Source organism: Brachyhypopomus gauderio, chromosome 11 (genome assembly GCF_052324685.1).
Source record: "Brachyhypopomus gauderio isolate BG-103 chromosome 11, BGAUD_0.2, whole genome shotgun sequence".
Taxonomy (NCBI): Eukaryota; Metazoa; Chordata; class Actinopteri; order Gymnotiformes; family Hypopomidae; genus Brachyhypopomus; species Brachyhypopomus gauderio.
Window position 1 is genome coordinate 6,697,479 of NC_135221.1, and position 18,739 is coordinate 6,716,217.

An 18,739-nucleotide genomic window follows, 5' to 3' on the forward strand; every position below is an offset into this window, starting at 1 on the left:
GTGAATCACTTTTTTGCATGTTCTTCTGGCGGTGAGCCGGTTGTGGTAGTGTTCTCGATGTATCAGTTAGACTGAACGACAGAAGGATGTGGTCCTTTTTTGCACGGGATCCCGTTAAAGATTTCAACTATGAAATTATACCAGAAAGTCAAGATAAGTCGGGCATATGGACTCTCCATCGAGGGAAACGCAAGGTGAGAGTCTGACGTCCCGCTACAAAAGATCGGCGCTTCTGTAGTGCTAGGCCGCAGTCTGCATCCTCGGTCCGTATTTTGGGCGCTAGCGTTTGCACTGGTCAACGTAACGCCGAAAAGAAGTGAACGTTACACGCAGTTTGGCAGCTGACATTTTTACAATTTAAGTCGGTTTACGGGTTTCTGGCCATACTGGGTTTAAAACCACCGTAACGACGTCTGTGGGGGCCACGTAGGTCGCTAGCTAACATGCTAAACAGCTGCCGCCACGTCAGTCTCCACAGTGGGAGTTAAACCGCTTCGTAGCTAGTGATGTATTCCTAAGAACCCTGATAAAAATCTGTCTTTTTGATTGATTAAGGTGTGTGTGTGTGTGTTTTGTTTTAGCTTTTGTATGTTTTTGCTCTCTCGTCTGTCTGATAGCTGTGGTACCTAACAGTTAGCTAACCTAGCTGGCTGGGTGTTAGGAGCCATCAACGTGTCGGCGTATTAAACCTGAATTATTGTATTAAATGTGAAACGTGTCTTGGATTTTCATTTTTTCTTTGTACAGTGGCACTAAAACAGCTTGTTGCTGTTAATGTTTATAACCAGCTGTAGTACTAACATATAGTATATATAAGTACTATATGTTAGAAATCAAATAAGATTAAATTAATTAGGGTAATGTCTTGTCAACAAAACACACTTTGCTCCAAAACAATGTCAGAATGCCTGCCTTGTTCAGTCACTGCAAATAACTTCTTGAAGATGTTCACTGTTAATCGTCTTCGCTAACCCACTGAGTTTTAACTTTAACATCCATTTATGTTATGTTGTAGACGACTGGGGAACCGGTGTCGGTGTTTTTATACGAAGTGTCCCAAGGAACAGAGGAGCAAACACAACTTGCCAAAGCAGCTTTCAAACGCATGAAGACCCTGAGGCATCCGAACATCCTGTCTTACGTAGATGGACTAGAGGTGATGACTGGTATAGACTGATGGTGTAGACTGTTGATTCCTGCAACTCTTTGGAAAGGTCACATAGTGCATATGAAACAGAGGACTGCTTCACAAACTTACTAGGACAAAATTGCTAGTTGCTTTACTTTGTTTCCTATATTCCAGTTTTTGCTGGTTTCGTGGCTAATGGCAAGACTTCTCTTTTGAACAGAAAGCACTTGAAAACACTACAGGCCACCATGAACCTTACCTTTCGTATTTACATATAGTATTGTCTTTCACACACAGCAGCTCTGCTTTAATGTTTAGTCCTATAGCTTCTTTAACTTTGCTTTAGTAGATAATGGATTCCAATCCACTTAGTAGCTTTAATTAGCAACAGTACATATCTAGATATTGTATCAAGGGTTACGATATAAACAAATAGGCACCGACAATAAACAGCCATTCTAAAGTGTCCTTTTTCTTCACCTTTGTCTGACGGCAGACTGAGAAAAGCTTGTACTTGGTCACCGAGCCAGTGACCCCACTCGCAGCACACTTGAAAGCCCAGGCAGAGAAAGGTGTTTCCGGTGAGCTGGAGGTTTCCTGGGGCCTTCATCAGATTGTGGTGAGTGGTGGAGAATGCAGAGTGTCAGAGAACTATGATTTGTGAGCTTATTTGTTTGGCCATACACATTCATACATACAGATGTACTTACTGGTCTATCAACACACGTGTGTATTAATGCATATCCTTATTCACCGATTTACATCCACAAACAAACTGCACGCTTTTGTGTCTCATTGTGTATGTAGTGAGATGTGTATTTGTTTATGGTACCCGGTCTGTCTCCACCCAGAAAGCCCTGTGTTTTTTGGTCAATGACTGCCATCTGCTACATAATAATCTTGGGATGTGGGCGGTATTTGTGGACCGAGCTGGTGAGTGGAAACTGGGAGGGTTGGATCACATAACCTCAGACCAAGGAGACCCCACCTCCTTGCCCCCTGCCAAAGTGGTGAACCCAGACCTGGAAAAGTACGACCCCCCAGAAAGTCACAACAGTGGAGGAGAGAAATGGTAAGTGAAAGAGGGAACAAAGACAATTGGTAAATAGTTGGTGATTGTTCTTTGTTAGAATATATTTCACTACATGGTTCATCTTGTTTAGGAATGTTTCATCTTTGCCTTAGACTCCTTTTTGATGTAATTGATCATAAGCAAATTCAAGACGTCAGCATCTTTACTAAACTGACTTAAATTATGTGCTCCTTCTCTGTAATGTGTGTGTGTGTGTACTCAGCTCAGGAGATGTGTGGAGGCTGGGTTGTCTAATTTGGGAAGTGTTTAATGGACCTTTGCCTCGTGCCTCGTCTCTACGATCTCTTGGCAAGGTGATGCATTTCACTGCAGAGCAGATCTGGATCAGATCGGATGTTTCTCTGAGAAATTATGCAATTAGTGGTGAGGTCAGATTATATCAAGAGACATATAAAATATCATATTCAAGGAATGTAAACATGATCTTTAGGCCAAAGGAGTGATGCAATCTCCTCCAGGATGTTTGCAGAGAGGTGGTGCATTGCTTTAGCTTCCCCTTCATTCAACAAACAAACAAATGAATGAACATATCAGTGGACGTGCCATTGATATCACGTGTATCCAAGATTATCTTAAAAAAAAAAAAGTCTGGATGAGTTTGGGTGCATTTAACCACTTTAGTCGCCCACATTCACAGTTGCATAGTTGAGTCTGTGAAATTGAGTTTCTAGGTGGCGCTCACGCACACGCTCCGTCTGTCCCGTAGATCCCCAAGCAGCTGGTGCCTCACTACTGCGAGCTGGTGGGCGCCAACCCGAAGGCTCGGCCCAACCCGGCCCGCTTCCTGCAGAACTGCCGCTCCCCTGGAGGCTTCCTGAGCAACAGCTTTGTTGAGAGCAACCTCTTCCTGGAGCAGATCCAGGTAGCTCCTCAACCACCTGAGTTCATGTTGCACAATCCCTGAGCAGACGTGCCACGTTTTTCAGCCCGATAGCCCTACGTAGTTGACTATACGTTGTTTTGGTTCACTGCCTCTAGGTGAGCTTATGTTTAAACAGCTTAACAGATCACAGATCAGTGTGCCTTGGTAATTTGACATTTTTTTTTGTCAGTTGTAGATTTTTCTGCGTTCGGTCATGTTTTTCTTTTCTCTGCAGTGATGAATATTGACGACGCTTCTGTGTGTTTATAATGTTTACCATGAAATCTCCAGCAGTTCTTTCCCCACATTTGCCCTGGTGATTTATACGCCATGTTTTCATGTCTGTTTAGATTAAGGAACCGGCAGAAAAACAGCAGTTCTTCCAGGACCTGAGTGATCATCTGGACTCCTTCCCTGAAGACTTTTGTAAACACAAAGTTCTGCCTCAGCTTCTCACAGCCTTTGAGTTTGGCAATGCCGGTGCTGTTGTGCTCACACCGCTCTTTAAGGTGACGCACGTTTACATTTTCTAATACACTTATAATAACTAATCCAGGATCTAATCTCATGTTATTAGAGGTGAATAAATGGGTAATAGTAGAACATTTGGCTAGATTATAAGCATATCTCTGTCCTAATACAGACTGAGCAAAACAATTTGACCTATATTGAAATTAAGCTGGAAAAAATGCTGAATCAATGTAGTGGGACTAATCGACCAGTACAGGTGCCAACAGGACTCCCAGAAACCTCTGCAGAGATTTTATGGTCAAGTCGCACATTAACAAATGGGTTCCTTCCGAGGTCAAGACAGCGTGTTTTATTAGTGGTGCCGGGTAGTCTGCCTATAGAGAGAATGACAAACACACATTGTTTTGGCTCCCACTCAAGGTCTCTCTCCAGAGTCTCATTAAGAGAAGAGACTTCTAAAGCAAAAAAGAGCAATGCTCTGATGTTCTTGGGGATTATGAATACTGTTGCTATTCCTAGTCTATGAATCGATCTGTATCTCACTTTGCAGCGCTGTGGTTGTTTAGGTTGGCAAATATTTATCTGCAGAGGAGTACCAGCAGAAGATCATCCCTGTCATAGTGAAGATGTTTTCTTCTACTGATCGTGCGATGAGGATACGGCTTCTGCAGCAGGTTACCTGTCTCATCCGCTCTGCTTATCTCTAGACCACATCAAACATGGATCAGCACAAAGAGGGTGCCATTACCAACCTCTCTCTCACCTCTCTCTCTCTCTCTCTCTCTCTCGCTCGCTCTCCTCTCTCTCTCTCTCTCTCTCTCGTTGTCTTTTCTCACCCAGATGGAGCAGTTTATTCAGTACTTGAACGAGCCAGCAGTCAACTCCCAAATCTTTCCCCACGTAGTTCATGGTTTCACAGACACGAACCCAGCCATCAGAGAGCAGACTGTAAAGGTGCGTGCTTATTTTAGTCATCAACACATAACCAAGAGCCTGTGTGCTCTCCATGGACTGAGTTCCCTCAGAGCATTTTGGTGCTGAGGTAACCTGAGCTTGACGCTTGCCTAACAGTTATATTTATGTTGTGATTTTCTGAAGTATGGTCAGAGTGTAGTTCTCCTTGCTTCGACAAACCTAACGCAACTCACCAGTAATCAAGAAAATCAGAGCTGGAACTGGCTCAGAGTTCTGTATGAGCCGTTTGAGCTCATCAGAGAGCAACACGTACCATCTTCTCTCGTTTGGCTCAGAGTTCTGTATGAGCCGTTTGAGCTCATCAGAGAGCAACACGTACCATCTTCTCTCGTTTGGCTCGGAGTTCTGTATGAGCCGTTTGAGCTCATCAGAGAGCAACACGTACCATCTTCTCTCGTTTGGCTCAGAGTTCTGTATGAGCCGTTTGAGCTCATCAGAGAGCAACATGTACCATCTTCTCTCGTTTGGCCTAGTCCATGATCCTGTTGGCTCCCAAGCTGAACGAGAACAACCTGAACCAAGAGCTGATGCGCCACTTTGCACGGCTGCAGTCCAGGGACGACCAGGGCCCCATCCGCTGCAACACCACCGTCTGCCTGGGCAAGATCGCCCCGCATCTCAATCCGGGGGTAGGCACACCACTCGGATCCTCCGCCAGACGCCTTTCATTTCACCTGTACAACGTTCAGTGGTGGTCATTAATGTAACTGATTTTAAATTATTTAGAAATTCAGATATTATAAACTAAGCTGTGTTTTACACAGGTATGTTGTGTACTGTGTATCTTCTAATGCAGCAGGCTAGGCTTTGAAACGACCACAAGTGCCATAATAGCCCCAGTGCTTTTTTTTTTAAGTAACCTGGAGTTTAATGTTCCCGTGTTTGCATCCTGGATCAGATACGTCAGCGAGTGTTGACCTCTGCGTTCTCGCGCGCCACTAAAGATCCGTTTCCGGCGTCGCGAGCGGCCGGAGTGCTGGGCTTCGCGGCCACGCACCACTACTACAGCATGAGTGAGTGTGCGTCACGCATCCTGCCCACCCTCTGCCCACTCAGCATGGACCCTGACAAGAACGTCCGCGACCAGGTGACCAAGCGCTCGCCGGGCTCGGGTCTTAACAAACAGTGCCATTATGCCATTATGCAAATTCTGCCTGTAAGAACATTTTTTTTGTGTGTCAATGTCCATCTTATGCGTCATATTGATTAATAAGGTCTAATGTTCTCTTCCTGTAGGCATTTAAAGCTATTAAGTGCTTCCTGAATAAGCTGGAGGCTGTTTCTGAGGACCCATCTAAACTCGCTGAAATAGGTATGGCCTCATAACCATTATACCTCTATAATATGGCTAAACACCAAGACCTATTACGCCATTTTAAAACCTTTTACATTTTGTTACCCTCTCGCCAGAGAAGGACGTGACCACCGCCGCCCAGGGGAGTGGTTCAGCGGCGACGTGGGCGGGCTGGGCGGTCACAGGCGTCTCCTCTCTCACCTCCAAACTCATCCGCAACGCTCCTGCGGGCACTGAAGCGGCCGGCACTGAAAACACCCCTGGAGCTCAAGTTACAGCAGCTACAGGTGCCACAACTACAGCGTGTAAAGAGTGCAAGAGAAGGTGGAAAATGAATCGATGCTTTACTTTTAAATATTGAACTCATTATTTTTGTGTGGTTTTATCCATCAGGCCCAGACACTAAAGCAAATGCACCCAGTGGGTCCACCTCAGCAGTCAGTAACCAGTCTGAGACTTCGGATGTTCCCGAGCAGACAGAGGAGACGGTTACAGATCGGTGGGACGACGAAGACTGGGGAAGTCTTGAGGTGACTGATCAAATATCGGCCCTCACATGCACATTAGTTGTAGTATAGGTTTTATTTATGTTGAGTAACAGATAGCTGCACAATTGTAAAGTGACCAAATATTGACAGTTCTTGGTTGTGTGTGCCATCAGGACCCTGAGAAAGAACAGACAGACCCAGATGACTGGAACTCAGACTGGTCCACTATGTCTTCCACCAAGAAGAAGAATATTGTATGTACACTGTATGTGTGTTCGTACACACTGTGGTGTTGGGGGAAAGTGTAACACTGATAGTCTTATCTCTGTTGATTTCAGAATGATTGGCAACCCCTCCAAATATCTTTGTCTTTTGTGTAGGCGGGCCGGACATCCTCTGCTCCCATGAAAAAGCAGAGTTCTGATTGGAGCAGCTCTGGTTGGGATGCCGACGACAGCTGGTCCAATGAGAAGGACGCAGATGGTCAGGGTCAAAGTTCCCCCGCAGACGAGGGGTGGGGCAACGACTGGGAAGACGACGGGGCTTTAGCGGAGAGCTTCGCCCCCACGCCACGCAGCTCCACCGCTGCTTCTTCTGCGTTTGCCTCCAAGAGTGCCAATCCAGGCCCTGGACAGGAGAACGTCCGTCTGGCCAGTGAATATAACTGGGACAGTGCAGGCGGGAAGGGCACGACCTCTGACCTGTTCTCCAACGTGTCCCAGAGGGCCAGCCCTTCAACCGCTCCTATGGTGAGGAGGTTTTAAACTTAGAAGAATGGATATGTGCTTTTTGATGAAAAACTGACAAATGAGGCCTTAAAAAAAGAAAGAATGCACCCTCTGTTTGAGATGATGTATGTTCATCATTTTGTTTATTTGGTTGTTTTGTGTGTTCCTAGAAGGGTGATGATGGTTGGGGTACCAGTGCTGCAGGTGACTGGGGAGCAGAGGAGAACTGGGAGTCGCTGGATAATGACCAGGGTCCGTACTACATTTAGCACTGCTGTGCCTTGTTCAGGAATCTGCACTTCCACATTACACAGTCAGCAACTCCCTGCACTTGGGTTGCTGCTCACATGACCTGTCGCAGGGTACTCAAAGTTTTGATAGGACACCGTACCCTGACTGTGCTCTGTTTGGATAGCAAGATTAGATGTGTTGATGTGATGTGACGTGTTGTTTCAGCTCCTTCTGATTGTGACTATTTGTTAAGAGTAATTTTGGCATTACTACAGAGGTGTCTTTTATATTTATTAACATGTCTGTGGTCTAGTACTCATTCAGATCAGCCATTATGCCAATAGTATTAAACTATGTATGAAATTATAAAAATAATGCACAACACAAAGAGGAACCTGAATATTACTGAAATATTTTATCCAGTATTCTGAACTGTACAACATAAGCAGCTCATGCTGACATAAATGCAGTCTGTTCTTTCTCAGGCCATTAATAAGCACTACGCTCCACATTCCATTTTAGGTCTCAGCAAGGCCGAATTAGCCAAGAAGAAGCGTGAGGAGCGGAGGAAAGAGCTGGAGGCCAAACGGGCGGAGCGAAAGGCGGCCAAAGGCCCTCTTAAACTGGGCGCTCGCAAGCTGGACTGAGAGGAGGGACGCTTCTGTGAACTCAGACTGAGGCAGAGACCAAGGGCCAGGACGGACACGCAGCCCAGACGGGCAGAACGATGCTGGCCAATGCATGACCTTAACCTCACGAGTCACCGATTCCTCTGCACAAGGCATTTAGGAATTTGGCTTCACCGCCCCCCCCTGGGTCTCAGGAGGTTAAGCAAACGTTCTGTGATCCCTGATGGGTGGACTTGGGCGTACCGGTACCGTCTTTTCGTTGGGTGTTGGATGGGGTGTGTTGAAAGAATTACATATTGGTTGCCCTGTTACCTAGATGAGTGAGAGTCATGGATGATACACCCTTAATGACATTTATACTTTCAGCTGGCTGTTAAGATTGATCATCACGGTCCCTTTTATATGGATTACAGTATCAGTTTATTACATGTGCATGGACACATTTGTTGGAGAATGGCACTGAGAGTCACTTTTATATTAAAAAGATATATGTAATTCAACCTAGGTGTTCTAGTATGTGTGTATGTTGAATATACACTCAATACTATTTGCCCTGAGAGAATGTGTTCTGTTGGATAACCACGGCTCAGTTCTGCTTCTTGAGTGTTAAGCAGTCAGAACCCTGACACTTGATCATCATAGCTGGACCTACATGATTCCAGTGCATGCACAAACATTTAAACAACAAAAACCGATGATAAAATACTTACAAGTTGTACATGTATAGCTCATGACAATGTGAGGAGTGGTTTTCTTTGTGCCTTCTTTTCCTGTATGTAGTATGCTGGGCTGGTATAATATGATTTAAGGTATTAAATAATCCCAACCCCACCACACCCCCCCCCCCCCTTTTTAAATATAATTTTATTTTATTAGGCAACTTTGGTCTGAATGTCAAGTTTATGATCTAGTGCAATATCTCTGGAAGGGTAAATCATGTATTCCATTACACACATGAGAATAAAAGCTTAAATCATAATTTCAGGACGTTTTTGTCTCCTCGGATGTACTTTACCCAGTATTTTCCTCTTGCTCAACTGAAGCGCAGTATACCACTGTTAGCTGCCAGGCTTTGAGAAAGCTTTATAAAGGTCACTGACATTGCCTAAACACCAGTAACTACTACAAAATTACTCTAGATATGGAAGCATCACTGCCTGCTCTGTACCATTGAATCTTTATTTGATTTAATTGAATTTTACCAAAGCAGACTTAAATATGTAAATGAGTAGTAACAGTATAGTTCCAAGAACTGAAGGTCAGGAAACAGTTTTTACAGTCTGATCAAATATCACTTCTGTTTTATATAACAAACAACTTTTTATACATTTTAATTGTAGCAAAGTTAAAAACATTTAACTGGAGATAATAGCACATCAAAAATATATACTCACAGACAATGTTAATGAATAAAGGGTAGGCTTCTATTTTTGAAGTATTGTTTCTGGATAAACTAGCAAAGTGGTCACAGTTCGTAGCATTTGAACCCCCACTAATGATAACTTATTGGGTCCTTGAACTACTGTATAGAACCCCACTGTAAAAATATTTATACCGTGACATTTTATGGTTAAAAATATCTATCAAAAATGTACTTGTTAAAGTAAAGCCAATTCTGACGTATTATAAATTTATTACAATTACTATAATTTAGTTTGTTTCAATGGCATCACAAAAGCTGTATAAAAGACTCGCATGTTCTTAGGATGTCATAAATTAGACATTTTTATGCTTAGTTTAGAACCAAATATGCAAAAAGGTCCTTTCAATGGGCAGATGTTAACTGCACCTGGGCTTCAGCTCCATCCCAAAGGCCTGCTGGTGACTACGGCTCTGTCTGACCTCCGGCACGGTCAGCGCGTGCTCTTCTTCTCCTTGTTGCCCGAGCTGAAGATGGCGGCTGCAGCGGCGAGAACTCCCACGCCGATCATGGCAGCAACACCCATGGCTGCTCCCACCTCCACGGCCTTCCGCACCTGCACCAGGGCAAGTGTCTGCTGTAAAATACTCCATCAACAGTATTTCTTAATGACATTTGCCCGTTCTTTTTTTTTTGCCATATGGGTTAGGCATTCTCCAACTATTGATTATGTAGTCACGACACAGCTGATCAGGGAAACGGGTGGTGCAGGGGTGGAGGAGCATGAAACGGGTGGTGCAGGGGTGGAGGAGCGTGAAACGGGTGGTGCAGGGGTGGAGGAGCGTGAAACGTGTGGTGCAGGGGTGGAGGAGTGTGAAACGTGTGGTGCAGGGGTGGAGGAGCGTGAAACGGGTGGAGGAGCGTGAAACGGGTGGAGGAGCGTGAAACGGGTGGTGCAGGGGTGGAGGAGTGTGAAACGTGTGGTGCAGGGGTGGAGGACCGTGAAACAGTGGAGGAGCGTGAAACGGGTGGTGCAGGGGTGGAGGAGCGTGAAACGGGTGGTGCAGGGGTGGAGGAGCATGAAACGGGTGGTGCAGGGGTGGAGGAGCATGAAACGTGTGGTGCAGGGGTGGAGGAGCGTGCTTTTTCAGTAAATGGGTGCAAGCACGGAAGCTGAGATTCAAGCTACAAAAACTATAAAGCCTACACTAACAAAATACCAGCAAGGTCACTGGGACACAAGGTCAAAAGCTGTATGCAGCCAGTCAGCCTCACACTCTTGACCATTGCTCTTGGTATTTAGGGACTTTTGAGGCTTGGCCACATATTCAAGAACAAAAATACCAATGGAAACAAAATTATTTATTATTAATGTTGCCCCATAACTACAAATACTTCCCAATCTTAGTCTGCCCTTCAAAATGGGAACAGGACCTGGATCTGAAGATCTCAAGGTCTGAGTTGTGATAGACTGAGACCTTCCTCATAAAGTTCCTAATACAGGTCCATCTATGACATTCTTCCTAGTCCAGCCAACCTCTTTAGAGGGGGAAGAGGTCACCTGGCCGGTATAGGCAGGCAAAGGAAGGCACAGATGGAATACTTTTGGTTGGTAGGGGGTTCTAATAAAGTGTGGTGTGCGCATAATGGGTCATTATGCAGATTAACAACCTCTTTATAAACTGTTCACTTAAAACCCATTAAAATGTATCACACAGATGCTTATGCACGTCTCCTATACGTATCTCCTACCTGTCTAGACTCTGCCTTCCCGTATCTCATCTCGGTGGCGAAATGTTCACAGTTTCCACTAAAAACACAGTAAGGCAGCTCCTGGCCTAGAAGGCTGTGCGCGTCCCGCAAGATCAGCCTGACAGGACGCGGCTCGTACTTGCTGTCCAGCAGGTTGTTAATTGCAAACTGGTCAGTGCCCACCACATCCCAGAGTCGCTCCTTCTTCACCATCGCCTTGTCACACAGTACCGACATCATACTGTACGCACCGGCTTCGGCATGCTCAGCTATAAAGGAGACACAGTCAGACAAGATAAGCTGTAGTTACATTTACATTTACAACATTTAGCAAACAACCTTATCCAGAGCGACTTACAAAGTGTTTTGCATCTGATCACAGAATTCATCCTAGGTGAATAATAGTTACACTTGTGAAGCGTCCAGTTCCTCTTGGAAACTTGGAAACTATCATTTCTGCGTGTGCATAAAGCATCGACTCACTTGGTGGTGCAAGATGAATGATGTAGCCTTTTCCAACATAAATTGCCCAGTGTTGGTATGTACCACGGAAGATTTCGATCAAGTCTCCCGGCTCTAGTTTCTCCTCAAACTGGGACACACATTTGAAATGTAAGTCTTACTGAGTGAATAGCATGTTTAAAAATAGTGTTAATTGCATTTGTACAGACATGTTATTAAAAACTATATGTAGGCAATACGTTGTATAGGCTACTTTATTTCGCATAGGCTATTTGTACAGAGCAAGACACAAAGCGCTCATATTTACCTGGCTAGGTGCCATTATGGTGTTTTTAACAATGTACTTGAGCTGAACACTGGAGCCTGTTAGAAAGAGAGACACCTGTAGAAACACCTCGTACAGCAGCCTGGGTGTACTGGCGATGGCAATAACGCACACACTACGTATTATTTAAACGCTTTTTAGTTTAGGTAAATTACTGATGTGATACACATAATGTGTTAATCGAGAACACTGGAATAGGCTAAAGGTATTGCCAAACAAACAAATGGTGTCGATTTTAGTAATTATTATTTAAAAACAATTAAACCACCAAAACAACATCAGTGCGCCTTCAGAAGAGGTCCTTCCGTTTGCGCTACTATATGAGCTAATGTTTATTTATAACACGAGATGACAAACACAAACAAGTGATATAATTACAATTTTACGATCAGATGATCGGACTAAAATTCACATTAGACCGAGTATTGCGTGCTTACCCTAATTTCCGTAATCAGCTTGGCCTCACACCTCCTGCCTGTGTGAAGACTACAAAATCAAATGTTATCAGTCAGCTGACTCTCCATGAAAAGCTCCTGTGTGCATCTCTTAAAGTGGAAGCCAGCTAGTTATATTCTAGTAATGCTGCAACCGTTAATCCATCCATGAGTAACTGTTCCGACAGATCGAAGGAAAAACGTGCGGAAAAGTCGAAATATATAATATGTAACAGAGGAAAAGGCATAGGTATGTGTACGCCAAAAAGATATTTCCATTTAGAATTTACACAACACATTGCACATAAACACCTAGCACATGTACCTATCAGCAAACTGGACCTCACTACTAGGTCCTATAAATAATGAGAAACTGACCTGAACAGTAGCTACACAATAAACAATGACCGATCAATAAACAGTCTAGTTTATTATAGTTTACATTGCATTGTATTAGTTTTGACATTGATTCTACAGTTGACAAACGCGACTTTTTGAAGGTTGTTCGTGTAGCCTGGCACATAATGACTATAAAAGATAATTTAAAAACATGTTTTAAACGTTTTTTAAGTTACTTGTTTTAGATTTACCTAAAGCCAGTGATTGAAACCCCGTGGGTGAGCAGCCCACTCGAGCTCTGGCTGCAGCACACAACAACTAAAATAATAAAGTTATTTTATATAACTGGGCATATATTATAGGCCTCATGTTAGATTAACGGTATAAAAACGGTCGTTTACAAGCATATTTCAGCTATACTGGCTCGCTACATGCACCGTACGTTATTTTGTTGTGGAACTAACAGATATTTTAACAGATATTTTAATGTGACCTACTTTCCACCAAAATAAATCATTATTTTCAGCTGGTTTTACGGTTTAGTAGGCTACTCCATCTTATAGAGCTAGGGACATTCAATATTAGTAAGGGACATAAAACGCTTTTCGTGGAAAAATATTACGTTGCTAGATACACTAAAACGACAATGGAACGCTTTAATTTCAATTCTGACAGTGAGAACAGCTATAATCATGAACAGGTCTTCTAAAGATAAGGGAGTATTGCATAAGCATTTTCTCTCCATTTTAGACATATTATGAGTAAAAGCGTAATGACGGGTAAAGTAGGTACTACTAAAACAATGACCTAGAAACACCAAACGGCTTAATTAATGCTTAATGTTTAAACTTCCACCGGAGTCTTAGGTTACGGGTTCATCTTTCTGGTAGTAAGCAGTAACAGAAATTTAACGTTACACGTCCAAAGCAATTAATCTAATTTTAAGGACAATATACATTTTGCTAGCCAGGATTGAGCGCGGCCAGGATGTAGAGGGGTGGACAGTGGGAATAGTGGGAATAACCTTATTACACTCTCGTGAGAACATACCGAATTATTCAACGTTCCACGGCTTACATATTTTGAGCGTGGAGAGCTAAAATCTAAAAATATTATTATCTAGTGCACCACAGGATAAGAGTCACAGTGTTAGATAATATCAACATTGCTTTTGATATTTAGACACTCTGTTGATAGTGTGTGTTTGACTTTGGGCCAATAACAATAAGACTTAAAAGGTTAAAAAGGTTGAAGTGTAACTGAAGCCTCAACATCAACAAAAAAAATTTTAACTTATGGCAAACAAGTTTGTTACTAACTCATGAAGAAGCGATGGGCACTGGAGAGGCGAGCGCTAGTCTCCCAAACACCAGAGGGCAGCATTGCAGGTCGCGTCACGTTGTCCTCGAGGTTCACACAAGTGAGAAAGTGTTCCTGAACTTCCGCTGCTTAATCGGTGTCATTAATTTATGCGTTTATTTGATATAAGCGGTTGATGTACTTCTGAATGTCTTGTCAGCGATGCAGACGTCTCACTGTCACCCTCCTCAAATTAATTACAGGTTGGTGCAACTACAATGTGAAAAGATTCTGTGCTTCGGCTTTTTACAACGGAGAATGATGACGACCGGGATCTTTGCAATAGAAACTGCACGTTAAAATATCAGCCGCATGTTCCTATCATAACGTAGTTTCATAATGAAGGCTGTTGTCATCATAATTGTGTTACAGACAAAGCCAACACTGATCCTCCATTAAGTTCTTGTTGGTGCTACTGTTGCGGTTTTCAAGTGATGTTCATTAAACCTGAACATACTCGTCGTGTGCTCATTTACGTCGTTCTTGAGATTTTTTTGTTTTTACTTCAGTCATAACACATACTTCTCTTTATAGTTATTAGATGGTTAGATGGGAATCTTGTTTAACTTTTGTCATTATTGGGAAAGCAAGCACTTACTAAAGTTTTAGGTGTGTGTGTGTGTGTGTGTGTGTGTGTGTGTGTGTGTGTGTGAATAAGAATGTACCCTCTAGTTCAATATTGTATTGAATGATATCTCAGTATTGTATCCTTTTTCCCCTCTGCAGTCCTCAGGAACTTGATTTGGAAATAAAAGCGTTCATCAGTGGTGTTGACCAGACACAAGGTCGTAAACTCAGTATTCGTGATCATGCCCGTTGTGCCGTGCGACTCCTCCGCACTGTCCCAGCATGCCGAGGGGCAGTCCTGGAGCACTTGAGGGGTGTTTACGATGAGTACGTGGTGGCTTTTTTCCAAGACTTGGAGGCTGAAACTGACAATGGGAGTAACAGCACCGCTGGGGTGACCAACGCGAGCGTATCGAACCTGGAGGACGTCATTAAAGAGATCCACGCCGTCCTGCTCGAGTTTATTAGGGTCAACCCGAGAGCCTGGGCTCCGCTAGTGTCTTCCTGGGCGGTGGATTTGCTCGGTCAGCTCAGCAGCAAGCATGCAGGGAGAAGAGCAGCGCCTCACTCTTCCAGCCTGAATGAGCTCCTCCAGCTGTGGATGTCCTGTGCGGCCACTCGCTCCCTCATGGAGTGCTACTCCCAGTGTCTGGCAGCCATGTTGGCCTGGTGCCCTGATGCCTGTGTGGATGCCCTGCTGGATACCTCCGTGCAGCATTCGCCCCATTTTGACTGGGTGGTTGCGCACATTGGGTCGGCCTTCCCCGGCACCATCATCAGCAGGGTGCTGGCCTGTGGACTCAAGGACTTCTATACGCATGGATATCCTTCAGGAGACAAAGCTAGCCAACCGCAGACCATCGACAAGAGCAGCCGCGTGCCCAAAATAGGCTCCGTAGTGGGTATACTGGGCCACTTGGCCTCCAGGCACTCTGACAGCATTAAGAGAGAGCTTCTCAGGATGTTCCAGGATAGCTTGTCTCCTCCACCGCAAAATGCACCTCCATCTTCTGGGGCTGTGGGTTGGGAGAGCTCCCCTCACCTCCGCAGAGCCACAGTGCCTTTCCTGCTCCAGCTGGCTGTTCTGTCCCCGACTCTCCTCGGTGCTGTATCGGTAGAACTAGTGGAGTTCCTCCGACCTCCTGTGCTTCTTCAGCTCCAGGCTCAGTTCCAGGGTCTGCCCAGGGAGGAGCTGGAGAACATGCTGGGGCTGGCGGTGCACCTCATCAGTCAGAGTCCTGCGGGCGGCGCCCGAGTGCTTCGTTTCCTTGCCGACACCGCCACGCCTGCCTCCGTTATCATTTCGGGCCCAACACCTTCCCCACATGACGGCGTGCGGGAAGCCTGCGACCGCCTGCTTCAGATGCTCCTCCTGCATCTCCACAAGCTTGTATACAACAGGCCTGAAGGAGATGAACCATATCCACACTCCACACAATCTTCTACGATGACACGAGTGGTCCCATTTCTTGAGGAACTACAGGCCCATGTTGGTGAGCTCTGCGCCGAGACCCTCAGGCTTGAGCGGAAAAGGCACCTGTGGCTGCATCAGCTCCTGTGTCTGTTGTCCGTATATGGAGGCCCTAGTGTGGCCACTGAAGCTCTGTGTCAACTGCTCACACAAGCCAGGAACCCTGAGGAGCTTGCCCTGGCCTCCCAGCTCCATTACCCTCTCTCTTCCTCCATCCCAGGACTGCTCCCAGCAGCTGTGGCCCGCTGTGTGGCCCAGATCCACACCCAGAACCTGAACAGTAGGGAGTTGGCACAGCTTTTGAACAACCTGGCCACAGCTGTGCAGAGCCAGGAAGAGGACTGCAAAGCAGTCGGTTCCGTGGCTGGAAGCTCGGCACACTCGTCCATGGCTGCCCAGGTCGGGGCTGCCGTTTCAGGCCACCTTCATGACTTCTGCCCGCTGCTCCTTCATGGTGACACCACGGTGTCTAGGGCAGCCGCTCGTCTCCTGTCCTGCAGCCAGCTCCCGAGAGCTTGCTCCCCGGCCCACCTGCTCCTCATATCACGAGCTGCCGTTGCACATTTCTTCATAGCTCTGCGGCAGAGGAGTGAGGGACTGAAGGTCGGAGGTCAAGGTTGTGCGGAGGCGGTCAGTTACTCCATGCGACTGCTTTCCCGGCTGGCCGCGTACTCTTCCTTGACCCTCAAAGCTGTGCTGCAGCAGCTTGTGGAAGGGGCTCTGCATCAAGGCAACCGAGATCTGTTTGGTGGCCAGAGAGAAAACCTCAGTGAAGATGGAGCCCTCCCTCCCAACTTGGGCCCAGATTTGGGTGTATCACTACTGGACATCAACTGTAAGTTTGGCACGGCTGTTAACTTCACTGGAAGTGTGTGGTCTGTGTTCCATGCTGGGGTCATTGGAAAGGGACTGAAACCTCCCCGCGTTCCCTTACAGTCTGACCCAGACAAGGTGAACCAGAACATGCAGACTTTGCTTGCCGTGGCGGTGCAGTGCTGCAGCTCTAGTGCTGGAGGGGGTAGCAGTAATGGAACAGGTACAGGTTCTGGCAGTGGCCGTTACCGCCATTCTGGCGAATCCATCTCGGATGAGCCTTCCCCGGTCAACGCTGAAGCTGCCAAGGTAATTGCCGTAGCTCTGGTGGAGAACGTTTGCCCTGACGTGGCAAACGGAGAACTGTCCTGGCCGCCCGAAGAACATGCCAAGACCACCGTGGAGCGAGACATACACATCCGTCGATGCTTTGAAGCGAATCCTGTGTTGTTCCACCTCCTTCGAGTAGTGGCGGCTGGACGCCCAGCGCTCTGCTATTGCTCTGTTGTTCTGAGGGGCCTTCTGGCCACGTTGCTGGCCCACTGGGAGGCCTCAAGAGAGCCTATGGTGCTAGATTCACCCTGGCACCTGCAGGCATCCTGCCTGCTAGTGGCCTGCATGGGAGAAGGGCAGCTTCTGCCCCCGGTGCTGAGCAACATTCATGAGGTCTTCCCACACCTTTCCCCCTTTGAGGTTAGACTTTTGCTGCTGGGCGTGTGGGAGTACATGCGGGGAAACAGCCCTATGCCACAGAAATTCACCTTTAGTGCTGAGAAGGGAGTGTTTTTCAGAGATTTCTCTCGAGATGGTGATGTAGCTCGCTACATTGCACCGATCCACAGTGTTCTTCACAAGAATATTGACCAACTCGGGCACCTGTGCTGGAGATTTCAGATATGAGGCCTTCAGAGAACCAAGAACCAAACTTATTCAGGATAGGTGAGGTTCTTGGATTCATACTATCTGTTTTTCCAATCTTAATATTTTTCTTGTACTGTTAGTCAGTCACGTTCTATGTATTCCCAAAGGGAGAATTGTTTGTTTTTTGTTTGTTGTTTTTTTTTTTTTACACATTTGAACAGTTGAACCAAATAAGTCAATCCAAGTGAAATGTCAATTTGACATGTTTAGTTTGTCCATTAGGAATTTTGTTTGGCTTGACATTAAGGATCATTTCAGGAAAAGAAAGTTTAAAATTGGGGAAACCAAATGTTGTGAATGGGGGTGGGAGTTGTGATGGGGGGGGGGGGGGGGGGCATGTTGACCATATAAAATACAACAGCCTTATTGCTGTGTTTTATAGTAGGAAATGTTTATATTGTTTAGATTATGCTTAACGATTTGTTAGTTCTCCAGTTTTGAAGTTTGAGGGAGGGATAAAAACAATGTACATATACAAACCGGGGTATAACCTTTACAAAATCTTTTCATTATACTCATGTTTAACTGAGAAAAAATAAAAGTTGGAGAAAAAAACGTTTTGGGGTACTTTGAACATCAGATATGTTGCACGTCAGTTATGCTCTACGAAAATCTAAATAGCCAGGTCACAGAAAACGAAATAATAGATCATTGATCTTTAATGTCAACGTAAATCGGAAACGAGAACGTATTTTTCCGATTGTAGTTCCTTAACACGACGTATATCCGAGAGGAAGGTTGCCAAGCATGCTACACGAGGAGCACGAACTTGGGGGCATTTGTTGAAGATAATAAACTCATGTTTACGCTTTTAACCATTACGCAGCACTAGTAAGCGTGAAAGGGGGTGTTGGCAGAGATGTGTACGCAGCAGCTATGCATGCATCTCCAGGTCTACAGGTCAGAGCGTACATATTAACAAACATTAACAGGGGGGACAGATCATTCCCGAAGGGGATCTACATATAAATTATTTTAGATATTTCAGAATTGCAGCAACCGACTGTAGTAGAGTGTAGCCTAACGTCAGTGAGTT

The 18,739-nt window shown here is 45.3% G+C and overlaps 3 protein-coding genes across 3 annotated transcripts; 2 read left to right on the forward strand and 1 right to left on the reverse strand.

Moving 5' to 3' along the window:
• On the forward strand, nucleotides 1-8,869 carry scyl1 (SCY1-like, kinase-like 1). The gene is made up of 18 exons (XM_077021367.1): nucleotides 1-194; nucleotides 1,016-1,156; nucleotides 1,626-1,748; nucleotides 1,981-2,201; nucleotides 2,425-2,515; nucleotides 2,929-3,084; nucleotides 3,435-3,593; nucleotides 4,122-4,229; nucleotides 4,396-4,509; nucleotides 5,004-5,159; nucleotides 5,429-5,617; nucleotides 5,767-5,842; nucleotides 5,941-6,111; nucleotides 6,218-6,354; nucleotides 6,486-6,566; nucleotides 6,693-7,061; nucleotides 7,211-7,292; nucleotides 7,794-8,869. The coding sequence occupies exons 1-18, from the start codon at nucleotides 87-89 to the stop codon at nucleotides 7,916-7,918; spliced, it is 2,607 nt and encodes an 868-aa protein (XP_076877482.1). The 5' UTR covers nucleotides 1-86; the 3' UTR covers nucleotides 7,919-8,869.
• Nucleotides 8,870-9,065: 196 nt separating this feature from the next.
• Nucleotides 9,066-13,983, reverse strand: LOC143526763 (phospholipase A and acyltransferase 3-like). Its single transcript, XM_077021368.1, has 6 exons — nucleotides 13,892-13,983; nucleotides 12,237-12,285; nucleotides 11,782-11,837; nucleotides 11,496-11,604; nucleotides 11,013-11,281; nucleotides 9,066-9,876 (listed from the first exon to the last, which is right to left on the reverse strand). The coding sequence occupies exons 3-6, from the start codon at nucleotides 11,794-11,796 to the stop codon at nucleotides 9,754-9,756; spliced, it is 516 nt and encodes a 171-aa protein (XP_076877483.1). The 5' UTR covers nucleotides 11,797-11,837; nucleotides 12,237-12,285; nucleotides 13,892-13,983; the 3' UTR covers nucleotides 9,066-9,753.
• On the forward strand, nucleotides 13,927-17,996 carry ints5 (integrator complex subunit 5). The gene is made up of 2 exons (XM_077021366.1): nucleotides 13,927-14,134; nucleotides 14,658-17,996. The coding sequence occupies exons 1-2, from the start codon at nucleotides 14,094-14,096 to the stop codon at nucleotides 17,680-17,682; spliced, it is 3,066 nt and encodes a 1,021-aa protein (XP_076877481.1). The 5' UTR covers nucleotides 13,927-14,093; the 3' UTR covers nucleotides 17,683-17,996.
• Nucleotides 17,997-18,739: the final 743 nt, after the last annotated feature.

Bases quoted from the DNA above. Each gene is read 5' to 3' on its own strand.
- scyl1 (XM_077021367.1), top strand. From the start codon at position 87: ATGTGGTCCTTTTTTGCACGGGATCCCGTTAAAGATTTCAACTATGAA. The intron at 3,085-3,434 runs GTAGCTCCTCAA...ATGTCTGTTTAG, and splicing joins TCTTCCTGGAGCAGATCCAG to ATTAAGGAACCGGCAGAAAA. The intron at 3,594-4,121 runs GTGACGCACGTT...GTGGTTGTTTAG, and splicing joins TGCTCACACCGCTCTTTAAG to GTTGGCAAATATTTATCTGC.
- LOC143526763 (XM_077021368.1), bottom strand. The intron at 11,282-11,495 runs GTGAGTCGATGC...TCTCCTTTATAG, and splicing joins CATTCATCTTGCACCACCAA to CTGAGCATGCCGAAGCCGGT. The intron at 9,877-11,012 runs GTAGGAGATACG...GCCCTGGTGCAG, and splicing joins GGAAGGCAGAGTCTAGACAG to GTGCGGAAGGCCGTGGAGGT.
- ints5 (XM_077021366.1), top strand. From the start codon at position 14,094: ATGCAGACGTCTCACTGTCACCCTCCTCAAATTAATTACAG. The intron at 14,135-14,657 runs GTTGGTGCAACT...TCCCCTCTGCAG, and splicing joins CCTCCTCAAATTAATTACAG to TCCTCAGGAACTTGATTTGG.